General features: G+C 57.2%; 1 protein-coding gene across 3 annotated transcripts in view; it reads left to right on the forward strand.

The window, feature by feature from the left end:
- Nucleotides 1-926: 926 nt before the first annotated feature.
- The window catches only part of PREX1 (phosphatidylinositol-3,4,5-trisphosphate dependent Rac exchange factor 1), a 193,616-nt gene continuing 182,278 nt past the window's right edge, over nt 927-12,264 (forward strand). For all 3 annotated transcript variants that reach the window (XM_077167406.1, XM_077167425.1, XM_077167416.1), the window contains exon 1: nt 927-1,244. In XM_077167406.1, coding sequence (XP_077023521.1) covers nt 1,020-1,244 — 225 coding nt within the window. In that variant the 5' untranslated portion in view covers nt 927-1,019. The remainder of the gene's footprint in view (nt 1,245-12,264) is intronic.

Genomic DNA, 12,264 nt, shown 5'->3' on the forward strand with positions numbered 1-12,264 from the left:
TGGTGAGACTGGCCTCTTCCATCCTGCCACTGGATGAGTGACTCGAGGGTAAGTACAGTTTCTCCCGGGAGAGGGGAAAAGGCAGGGTCACCTCGTGGGAACAAAGAAGCTCAGAAAGAAACAGAGAAAGAAAAGAGGGAAAGAATGAGAAGGAAGAATAATGGAGAGAGAAAGCGAAAGGAAAGAGAAATGAGGGCGCAGGAGCGAGCGAGCCGCGCGTCTTCCTTGCCAAGGTCGCGGCGGCGAAGGGTCCGGTGTCCCTGAGAGTCAGGCCCGCGCGGCCCTCAGCATTCCCGGGGCCGCCCCTGCGCCCTCCCGGGGCCGCCGGGCTTGCTCGGGAGCGGGCCCGCCACGAGCTCCTCCACGCGGCGTTTCCTCAGCCCGAACAGCAGCGGCAGCAGCCGGCGGCGGGACCTGTGCGCGAGTGGCCGTGCGCGGGGGGTGTCGCGTGTCCGGGTGGGAGTGGCGTAGCCCGCGGCGGGGGGCGGGAGGCGGGGGGGGGCGGGCGCCACGCGGCCGGGCGCGGAGCGGGTGCGCCGGCTGCTACGGGCGTGCTGCCTCCGGCCCTCGCGGCTCCCGAGAGTCCCTCCGGGAAGGGCTTCTGTCCGCGCGTCCCCGCTTCGGCCGCGCTGGGCTTCCGACGTGGCCGCGGGCTGCAGCGGCGCGTCTCCAAGGGGCCCCGTGCGCGCGCTGAGTTCCTCTGCGGCCCGAGCGCGGCGTGGCACTTGGCAGACGTTCCCTAGGCGGCGGCGGCGGCGGGGCCCGCCGTCTGGGAGACCCGAGGACCGGCCCCCTCCCGCCCCTGGTCCGGCCTCCGCGCGCGGCCTCCGCGCGCTGCCTCCGCCCCCGGCCCGGGCCGCCCGCCCCCCAGTCCCGCCCGCCGCGCCATGCGCCGGGCCCGCTGCTGAGCCCGGCCCGCTGGCGCGCCCCGTCCGGGATGGGGCGCCTGGACGCCTGAGTCGCGGTTCGGCGCGACCTCGGCCGGGGGAAGGAGCCGGCGCCGGAGCGGCCGCGCTTGAATGGAGGCTCCCGGCGGCAGCGGCCCCGGCGGCGACCGGGCTGGGGACAGTGCCCACCCGGACCCCCCGATTCCCGGCGCCGCGGCGCCCAGCTCGGGTCCCGGCCCGGGTCCGTGCGCGGCTGCCCGGGAGTCGGAGCGCCAGCTGCGCCTCCGCCTCTGCGTCCTCAACGAGATCCTGGGCACCGAGAGGGACTACGTGGGCACCTTGCGCTTCCTACAGTCGGTGAGTGTCGCCCGCGGCGCGGGGACAGCACCCGCTCTGGCCGCTGCCCTGCTGTCCCGAGGGTCTTCCCGACCTGTGGCCCCGATCCCCGGGGGCCGCACGTCGCCTCTGGGGGCGCCCTGCGGGGTGGTGGGGCGCGGAGAAGTGGGGAGAGCCAGGCTCCTCCAGAGCCGCGCTGTCGCCTCCCTGGCTGCCGTGTGCTCCGACTCCGGGCCGGGGTCCCCGGCTCTCGAATCCTCCGCGGCGCGCTGCCCTTTTGTCTTCCTCTTCCCCCTCCCCGCCTTTCAGATAGTTTCAAAATTAGTTGCATCCGCGAGGCAGGGGCTCTGGGACCAGGCGCCGGGCGCTCTGGCTCCTGCGTCTTTTCCCGGGGACGCTCTGGCAGCCGGCTGCGCCGCCCAGAGCTCACCTGGAGGGGTCCGGACCCTGGAAATCCTAGAGCCCCGCGCCCCTCCGCGTCGGAGAGGGACGATAAAAGCCGAAGCCCGGCGGCGGGGCGGAGATGGACACAGCCCTAGGGCAGGACGCCCATTCCTCTATACCCCTTTTTGCTGGAACTCGGGGAGACTGGGGTTCGAAGTCGGGACTTGGTAATCCAGGCGCCTCCATCTCCAAGTCGCACAACCGCAGCCTCAGACTCAGTGAAGTAACAACTGAGCGCCTGCTATGTGTCGGGCATCCTACATGGCTCAGTAGCAGACTTAACCTTCACAACCGGCCAACGGACAACTAGTTCCACCATTTTTTAGGTCGTAAGAGTTAGCTTCAGAGAGGTTGAGTAGCTTGCCCCGGGTCACACAGCCGATGGAGCGGGGATACTGGGCTTTGAGCTATGGCAGCCCAGCCAGTGCTCTAAACCCCTATTCTATGCTGCATTTCTTTCCTTTTCTGTGAGACAGAGGAAGGGGCCACTTCCCTACTTTCCTAGGAAGTGAGAAAAATGGCTAGGGGGTGGAGGGGGTTGAGGGGGTGGGACTGGGGCAGAGCCCAGGGTGGAAGTTCGGAGACTCCAGAGGCTTTAATCTCCATGCTTCCTGCTGGGCGCTCATTTACTCCCTGCTCTGCTCTAGGAAGTCTTCTAATCCTGGTTCGGGAAGGGCGGGCGGGGGCGGGGAGGCGACTCCTGCAGAGACTGGGGAGCCGGCCCTGCAGCCTCAGGCTTTGGGGAAAGGAGGGAGACTCTGGGCTGCCCTGGAGCTGCCCTGGAGCTGCCCGGGCCTGGGAAGGTGAGGCTGTGTGAGGCTCTGGGATGAGGGGGCCCCTCTGCCTGTGAAAGGAGGGAGCGCGTGTTTCGGGGTGCAGAGCACAGAAAACTGTTTGGCCAAGGGAGCCTTCTAGAGAGGCCTGGGGGGATAAGGCAGAGCTGGTGTCTCTCCCATCTCTCCCTTTCTCACAGTTAAAAAAAAAAAGGGCATCTGCTCAAGTTGAAGCTGGCAGTTTCTGAATTAAAGATGTAGAATGGCACTGGTATCTCTGAGGGATGTCAAATTCTGGGGAACTCCTCACTTCTCCTTCTGAGCCATTCCCTGTGCCTCAGTCTGGAAGGGAAACAGGAAACACAAATCAATTTTTATATTAACAGGAAAGGAAATATACCTCTCCCTCCCACGCCCTTGCCCTAAATGGTGCGCTGTCTTTCAGAACTGATGCAGGTTGCATTTGGTTTAACTGTGGTTTTAAATTGTCCGTGTGCAGAGTCCAAGGAAGCTGGAATAATGGAAATTGATTGGGATCAACCATTTTCATTAAACAAACAAACAGGAAGAAGTATCACTTTGACACTTAATCTGCAGAGTTCATGAAATTATTCTGTTGCTGATGTGTCAGTTCTGGGATGAGCTGGTTTTAATTTTGACATCTGGACCTGTCGTGTCCCCTGTCCTGGCCTCAGTTTCCCCACCTGTAAAACGAGGGGAGGGGAATCAGGGCTTCCTTCTGGCTTTGTTCTTTTGGGTGTCCCCAATCTGGGCTCATTGTGTGATCTGGCCCGTCATACCCAGTCACCGTCAGCCACTAGAGGCTTCTCTCATTTTACCCCATCAGAAATGGCCCCTAAACAAACCAAGCCCTTTTAGTTTTGAAAACTCAGGAACTGCTGGTCAGCAGATCTCTCTACCTGGCTCTGCTGGCAGCCTGCAGGTTGTGATTCTCGTGTGTCTTCCCACTCTCTCCTCCCAGGCTTTTTATTTGCTAAGGGATTTTCCCCTTGAGTCCTGGCTGGGAAGAATGTGCAGTAAACCCTCCCCACTTTTAGTTCCATGCGGTCGATGTTGCCCTGGCTTTCTGGTGCCGTCGAGTTTAAGTTCTCATCAGGCAGCGGAATTAAGCCTCTGCAATCCGGCTGAGTGTCAGGGAGATGCTGAAAAGCCAGCGTGCCCCTGCCCTCTAGGAGAGGACGCTCTAGTGACAAGATGGGGGTTTTAAAATCCAAAGGAGGGCGGGCCGCGGTGGCTCAGCGGGCAAGAGTGCTTGCCTGCCATGCCGGAGGACCCCGGTTCGATTCCCGGCCCCAGCCCATGTAAAAAACAAACAAACAAACAAAAAATAATAAAATAAAAAAAAAAATACTTTAAAAAAAAAAAAAAATCCAAAGGAGGCTGGGCTTTGGAGCCAGACCGCTTGGTCAAATCTTTGGGCTGTGGGACTTGGATAAGTGGCTTAATCTCTCAGAGCCTCAGGTTCCTTATCTGTAAAACAGGGGATGATAATAGATCCTGTCTTACAGGTTTTTTTTTTTTTTTATAGGGTTTTTTCTTTTACATGGGCAGGCATCGGGAATCGAACCCCGGTCTCTTGCATGGCAGGCAAGCACTCTGCCACTGAGCTACGGTGGCCCTCTTACTGGGTGTTTAAGAGGATTAAATGGGTTAATGAGTTAGAACAGTACCTGATAGGTAGTAAAGTATTAGTTATCATTAATTAAGAGTTATTAATTAATAGCTAGCTGCACTAATTAATAGTTGCTAGTGTTAGCTTTCGTTAATTAACGGTATTGTAATTGGTTATCATTATCATTGTTATTCTTGTTGTATACTAACTAAACAAATACAATGGATGATTAGATTAAGGGGTATGGGGTTTCAGCATCCAGAAAGCGGGAGTGGTCAGGGAGGGCTGCCTGGAGGAAGTGAGGTCTGAGTCAGCACTCAAAAGAGGACAGGGACTCTCAGTGAGTTTCCTTTTGACTCTCTAAACTCTGTCCAGAGGAACCCGTGGTTTTGTTTGTTCTAGGCCCGGGGCTCTGTGGTTCTTCCCGAATCTCCCCATCTTACGCCATCCCCTGCAGGAACTGGACTTTACTCCCACCTTCAGACGAAGCGCCATGACTTTGTTGCTGTATTTTGTGTGTGTTTAAGAGTCATGAAAAGGAAAAGACAGAGCTCTCATAGAGCTGCTGCATTTCTTTTGGGGGAAACCAAAGAAGTTGTAGGAGAAAATTCCCTAGGTGTTCTTGGGTAGGTTTAATGAAAGATAGTCATTTTTGTCTTGGAACTGACAATCATTCATCATTTACTTTCCCAAGAACTTGATATGTATCAACTAATTTAATGTTCCCATCACACCTAGGAAGCTGGTACTGTTATTATCCCTACTGACAGATGAGGAAACTGAAGCAGAGAGAGTTTAAGTGATGGATCATAAGTGGCATTGTCAGGATTTGAACCCAGGCTGCCTGACCCCAGAGCTCATGCCCTTAGGCACTTTGCAGATCCTCTGGCTTGTAAAGGGCTTGGCACAGTGACTTGTGAGATTCGAGCTGGGATTCGAACCCAGGTCTGTGTGAGCCTTAGAACTGCGAAAGTGTGGACATGGAAGGCTGCTCGGTTCCTCCTGCACACTGTGGGTTGTGCTGTTGGTGTTCAAATCCCAGCTTTATCCCACACTGACCATAGGAGACCCTGGGCATGCCCTGCCTTGCTCTGTGCCTCGGTCTCCTCATCTGTGCAATGGGCATAGTATGGCATGCACGTCGTACAAGTGTTGTATTTCGCATCATTTTGAGGTTGAAGCTCTTAGAAGTATGCCGGGCACACAGGGGCTCAGAACACTGCGCTGGCTCTTTCGGGGGTTGCAGCAGGGGGAGGTAGCCGAGGCTGCCTGGGCTTTCCCTTAGGGAGCCATGGGCCCAAGGTCCTTCCTGCAAGGGGGGAACAGACCTCAGGGCAGGTGCAAGCAGGTGTGTCGGGGACAGACCTCAAGGCCATGGTGGGAAGAGAGTCTGGCACACTTCTCAGGTCAGACCCCCTTGGGTTGGTCCGCAGCCCCTGTAGGGGCTCCCTTGGCTGAGGACACACCTGTCCCTCCCGGTGCCCAGCGAGCGGCCTGAGCTGGGGCTCCTGAGGACTAGGGTGTGAGCAGGCAGCTCGCAGAGTGCTTTCTGTGGTTCTGCTTTTTGCCGGGAGGAGACCAAAGCATTTCTTCTCATTGGACCTCTGCTTGACAAAACAAGAAGCTGCGGTTTGCTGTTGTCACCGTTTTTTTCTTTTTTTAAAGATTCTCTAATGTCTCATACTAAGAAGAAATGTCAGGGTTGGGGTGGGAGTGTGGGGTACGTTTTTATTCTGCAGTCACTAACTGGTGGCTGGGGGGATTTTTATGAGGCTGTGTTATGACAAGCTAAGAAGTAAATATAAGGTGATTCCATTTTTGAAAAACAAACAGTAACTTAATATACATGTGTGCATTGTGTGAGGCTACAGGAGCTTGGAGGGAAGGGTGGAAGGTTGCACATCTTGTGGAGGAAAGGGAGAAAGGCAAGCAGGAAAAAAACATTAAAAGGGTGTTGGAAATCCTGTTTTTAATACCCTTTTCATATGAAATTATGCATATGTGGATATTTTTTTTTAAAAAAGGTCAACAGAAAGAATCACATTTTTAGCACGTTTATTAGATGAATGCAACAACGGTAACAATAATTTGCTCAGAGTGCTGAAGGTTTATGAGACCTACGAAAAGCATTCTTGTGGATTAACTCAGAAGCTCAAGGTATTGTGCTTTCTGTTTTACAGTTGAAACACAGGCCCAGAGACGCCAAGTCAGTTTCCCAAGCTCACACAGCCCCACAGAGCCGAAGCATGAGGCGGGCGAGTCTGGCTGCACGTCAGGACCCTCAGCTCCCCAGTGGGACAGTCTGTCCATGAGCAAAATTACTGCTCTCGCGAGACGTCCTGGGGTACTCACGTGGGGAGAATCGAGCCCCCGGGTCCCAGTTATTTCAGCCTTAGGTTGGCGCGTGGGCTGGGCCGCGCTGGATGCGGCGGACCCTCCCTAGGAGGTGAGCGAGGGACGTCTGACGGCGAGACCTGCGCGCTGGCAGGAGTTAGGCGGACCCGCGTTCCGCAGAGCTACGGAAAAGGGCAGCCTGAGAAGAAAGTGACCGCTTTTCCCCTGTGCCCGCGTTCGGGGCGCCCTCCCGGGTTCTGGGCGTGCGCGGGTGACCGGGGGGCCCAGGCTGCGCGGAGCCGCGCCCTGGAGGCCGCACCCCGGGGCCTTGGTGTCCGGGCTTCCGGGCGCCCCTCTCCTGGCGAGGCCGCTGTGTGAAGCCGGTGAGCGGAGAAGCCGCCGCCTCACTCCCGGCCCTTCCCTTGGAGGCCGGGCTCAGGTCTGTGAGGCGGAGGAACTCACCTCCGCGGGCCTGGGGTGCGCCGCCTCCCTCCGCAGGCGTCTGGCCGGGCCGGGCAGGGCGGCCGGTCGGAGCCGTCTTGGGCCGCGTCGGTGGTCCGGGCCTCGGGATTTGGCAGGGGGGCAGGTTGCGCCCCCCCGAGGCGAGGTGGGCTCGGGTCAAGGCTGCGGCTGTGGGGCAGGCCGGGGGGTCCCATCCGAGAACTCTGGGGGGTCGTGTGCGGCTCGCCGCCGTCGCGGGGATCCCAGGCCTGGCCTCGGCCACCGCTCCCCGGAGCTCCACGGGGGCGGCTGCCTGGTGAGGGGCAAACCCGCCACTCTGCTTTTTGAGCGTTTTATTTTGAAATAACTTCAGACTTCAGGACAGATGTAAACAAAACCCACGCAGAGGACTCAGAAGCCCCGCTCAGGTTCCCCGGCCCCCTTTGCCCTGATTGTATCTGTTCACCCTCCACCCGCCTGTCCATCTCTTCGTCTGTTGCTAAACGCAGGCCTCCACTCTCTTTTTTAAAAACTTAACGTTTAAGTATCCAGTTAATCGTGGTTGGTTCCCCTCTTATCCAGGGTAAGACAAAGCCGGCCCTGGGCCCTGTGAGGACAGGCTGGACCCTCCAGGCCCCCCCAGGCCGGCGTCCTGCCCCAGGGCCTTGCCTCTCCTGCCCCTCTGGGCGCCTCCCCTCAGGGCTCTGGGTGCAGCCCCTTCAGAGCTGAGGGTGACATCCCGCCCTCCCTCCCCACGGACTTGCCTCGAAGCCTCCCTGGGAGAGCGTCCCCTTCCCCACCACCCCTTCTCCCCTGGCCTGTGCTCTGTCTCCGTGGGCTGTGTGCTCTTTGTTGCTGTCACCCCGCCCCAGGCCAGCACTCTGGCTGGTCACCAGTGCGACCCTGACATTGGCTGGCCTCGGTGCTCAGTCACACGTCGTGCCTTGAGAGGCCACCGCATACGCAGATGCAGGGAAAGCCCCACAGGCCGGGCTGGTGCGGGGCCTCAGCTTTGCGCGTGGGGGGTTGTGGGCACGTGCCCACATCCTGGGGTCAGTGCTGTGCTCCGTGGGTGATGGACGGGTTTCTGGGCTCTCCCTGCTGGAAGCCACTTGCACACCCCATCCCCTGCCGTGACATCCCAAATGTCTCTAGACATTGTCAGGTGTCTCCTGGGGCGGGGGGTGGGGGGGGTCTCAGAAACGCGCCTGGCCAGAAACCACTGGCAGGAACTTCCTTCGGCCACCAGCCCGGCTTTTGGACATTGTGAATGTGGAAATTATACAGAATCAGGGTCTGTGTGTGTGTGAAGCACAGACTTCACAGCCGAACGGTCTGCGTTCAAATCCAGGCTCTCCCCTGTGGTCCCAGTAGGCCCCCAGGGATCCCCTCCAACCTTGCGGCCTGTGTGGGCCTCCCATTTAGTTTCACTCTCTGACCTTGTGAGGACCGGGGGAGCCCGCCTGCCCTCGCCCTTCTGGTCCTGTGGTCAGACACTCAGTCTGTGTTTACTTGCTGGGCCTTCCCCAGGTGGGACCCACAGATGACCCCTTGATTCTGGGCCAGGGGATGTGAGGCTGCTTCAGGCTGGCGCGGGCAGTGACCACGGGCAGGTGAATACCGGCCTCTGTGCTAGCATCTGTGCCCCCTTTCCTTGTTAGGCCCGGTGGGCAGCTTCTGCAGAGAGCTTCTGTCAGGAGTAGCAGGGCCAAGGCCAGAGTAGGGTGCAGGCAGTGGGTGCTCCTCCACTATTCACAGTCTTCAGCGATGAGGCAAAGCACCTACTGTGTCCGGCACCGTGCTAGATGCCAGACAGGCAGACAGAGCAAGACAGAGTCCGTGCCTGCGTGAAGTTTTCGCACAATACAAAAGAGGCCTCTTGAGAAGGTGGCAAGAGTTGTAATAACATTTGCTGAGGCCCTACTATGCATCAGGTGCTGTGCTAAGTGCTTTGTAAGGATCACTCTGAGTTCTTATGACATCCCTCTGGGGTGGCTGTCTTATAGCACCTCTTATGCCGATAGGAAACTAAGGCCTGGAGAAGCTGAGTCACTTATTCAGGTCCACGCACCTGGGGAGTGATGTGCTGAGAAGGAAATAAAATGGGATGTGCTGGTGGCTAGAGGGAGCGGCAGGTCCTTCAGCTGGACGGTCAGCGAAGGCCTCCCTGAGGAGGTGGCATCTGAGCCAAATCCTGAAGGAGGAGGAGGAGCCAGCTGTGGATGGAGTTTGCGTATTCCATCAGAGGAAGCTGCATGTGGAAAGGCCCTGAGGCAGGACCAGATGTGGCTTGTTTAAAGAGCAGCAGGTGGCTTGGGTGGCTGGAGGGGACAGTGGGGGCCATGACATGGGCCTGGTTGGCAGGGGCCAGATCCAAGTTTTGGAGGGTTTTCAGCAGGTGTGCGGCATGGTCCCAACTGATGATTTAATTAGAAAACCAGGACTAGGCCATGGTCTTCCCAACTTGGTGTTTTCTGCCTGGATTCAGTCCTGGAGGGAGTGGCCACAGCTCCCCCCATAGAGTGAGGAGGCCTGGGAGTCAGGGTCCGTGGTGCCAGCTCCCAGGCTGCTGTGTGACCCTGGGCTGACGCCTCCCCCTCTCTGGGCCTCTTTCTCCCCATGGACACAGTGCCACTGGAGTGCTCAGAGCGTGCTCTTCAGAGGAGGCCTGTGGAGCCAACTACAGCCAGGGGGGCGTTTGGGCCCCCATTCGTGGCAGGGTGCTGAAGGCTGTCAGCTGGCTGTTGACAGTGAGACGGGCCCCTGCTTCCTGCCAGAGAGGAAGGCGCCCCTCGCTTTTTGTTCTGATTTGCATGAGTGAAGAGAGGCTCTGGACCCCACCCTCCACCTGTGACCACCAGTGCAGCATTTCGGGTTAGCACCCCTCTGTCCTGTGGGGTGCATGTCCACACCCATTGTGCACCATGGCAGCTGCGGTACAGAGCTGAGGCTGTGCATGGGCTGGGAAGAGGCGGGGACCTTGCGGGCACTTCCTCACCCAACCCTGTGCTCTCACCCCCCCCCACCCCCACCTGCAGCCTCTTCTCCACACACAGCCGTTAGGACCCCAGCCTGCTCACACCACTGCCCACTCACACTGCTGCCTGCACACACCGCTGCCCATCACACTGCTGCCCGCGCACACCGCTGCCTGTGCACACCGATGCCCATCACACTGCTGCCCATGCACACCACTGCCTGTGCACACTGCTGCCCACTCACACCACTGCCTGCGCACACCACTGCCCACTCACACTGCTGCCTGTGCACACCACTGCCCGCGCACACCGCTGCCTGCGCACACTGCTGCCTGCACACCGCTGCGCACACACACTGCTGCCTGCACACACTGGTGCCTGTGCACACTGCTGCCCACTCACACCGCTGCCCACTCACATTGCTGGCTGTTCATACCGCTGCCCATCACACTGCTGCCTGCTCACACCGCTGCCTGTGCACACTGCTGCCCGTGCATACTGCTGCTCATCACACCATTGCCTGCATACACCGCTGCCTGTGCACACTGCTCACCGCTCACACTGCTGCCTGCACATACCACTGCCCACTCACACTGCTGCCCGCCCACACTGCTACCTGCTCACACCATTGCCCTCACACTGCTGCTCACTCACACACTGCTGCCTGCTCACACCACTCCCCATCACACTGCTGCCCATCACACTGCTGCCCACTCATAGCCCTCCTGTGGCTCCACCACTCAGAGGAAAAGCAGAGCTCTCAGCACGGCTGGCTAGGGACATACAGTGGCCCCATGACCTCTCCTCTTTCTCCTGTTATTCTTTTTTATCTCACAAGTTTTTCTTATTTTCTTATTCACGAACCATCAACTTTACCTTTTTAGTGTATACAATTCAAAGATTTCTCATATATTCAGAAATGTAGGCAACCATCACCACTTTCCAGTTCCAGAATCTCCTGTTACCCTCACTCAACTCCCCTGGAGCCTTGTTCCTCCTCAGATGCGGCAGGTGCTCCTACCTCAGGGCCTTTGTACGTGCTGTGCCTGGTGCTTGGAAGGCTCTTTGCCGGGTGTCCCCATAGCTCTGTGTTGGCTCCTTCGAGACTTGGTGCAAGATTCATTTTCTTGACAAGGTCTTCTGTGAACCCTGTGTTTAAAATTGTACTCCACCCCCTGCTCACCACTTTCTATCTGTCTTCCCTGCATTATTTTTTCCCACCAGCTGGCACACTGTGTATTTTACTTACTTGTGTGTGTCGTCTGAGTCCCTCATGAGAATGTCCATCCCAAGAAGATGGGGGAATTTTGTCCGTTTTACTCACTTTGTATCTCCAGCACCAGGGACAATAGCTGGCACACAGTCGGTGCTCATTAAATATTTGTTTAATGTGAAAACACATCTCTGTGTACATGTTTATGTTTTCTTAAATGGTGTGGTGGTTTTGATTTGTATAACTGAATAATGTTTCCGTGCAGACTCTCAGGGGCGGGAACTAAGAAAGCCTGGCGTTTCCTCATGTAGTGGGAGCTTCTTAGCCAGAGAGACATGTGGGTGGGTGTGGGCTGAGGACATCCCATGTAGGAGACTTTTCTGCCGTGGGCTGTCATGCTCACATGGCTATGCCTGGGCCGGAGGGCCTGGGTCTGAATCTTGGGTTTGCCTCCCGGTGGCTGTGTGACCTTAGGCAAGCAGCAGCCCCTCTCTGGACCTTGGCTTCTTCATCTGTAAAATGATAGTTCCCACTGCAGAGGATTAAATGGGTTGGGACACTTGGCTCAGTGCCTGGCACATGGTCAGACCAGTAAGTCTTTGCAGTCCTGTCTTTTAAACTATGTTGTAGACTGTCATTATTTCCCTGCTTTCTGCAGGGTGGGTGACGGTCTCCCCTTGAGTAAATTGCCTAAGATCTTTCCTGGGACTTGAAGTAAGCAGCTAAATTAATTTTGATTGAGTGACCCCATTGCCTTGCACACTTGGACTCTGCATGCCAAAGGCAGCTGGAAACAAAGGCATCTCTGGGACAGCTGTGATCTGGAGCTAGAAGATTCTATCCGCCTTCTTACCCAAGGATCCCACCAGTGACAAGATTGAAAAATTGGGTCAATTTCTCAAAAATACGTGAAGCCTTCCCTTATTCCCCCACAGTGCTGCTGCCCCCGAACCTGAAGGGGCCCAGGTAAACTGCCTGTCACTTGCTGGTGAGCCTTTTCACACCCTCTTTCATTTGCATCCTCTCAAGAGCCCTTTGAGGCAGACCCTGTTAACATCCCCACTTTGCAGGTGTGGAAGCCGAGGCCCGGAGAGGTCGCTTCCCTGGGATCACACAGAGATGTTGTATCAGTTATCTATTGCTGTGAAACAAGCCACCCCAAAGTTAGTGGCTTAAAAGAGACCACTTATTATCTCCCCGTGACAGAGGGTCAGAAGTCTGGGTA

Source organism: Tamandua tetradactyla, chromosome 1 (genome assembly GCF_023851605.1).
Source record: "Tamandua tetradactyla isolate mTamTet1 chromosome 1, mTamTet1.pri, whole genome shotgun sequence".
Taxonomy (NCBI): Eukaryota; Metazoa; Chordata; class Mammalia; order Pilosa; family Myrmecophagidae; genus Tamandua; species Tamandua tetradactyla.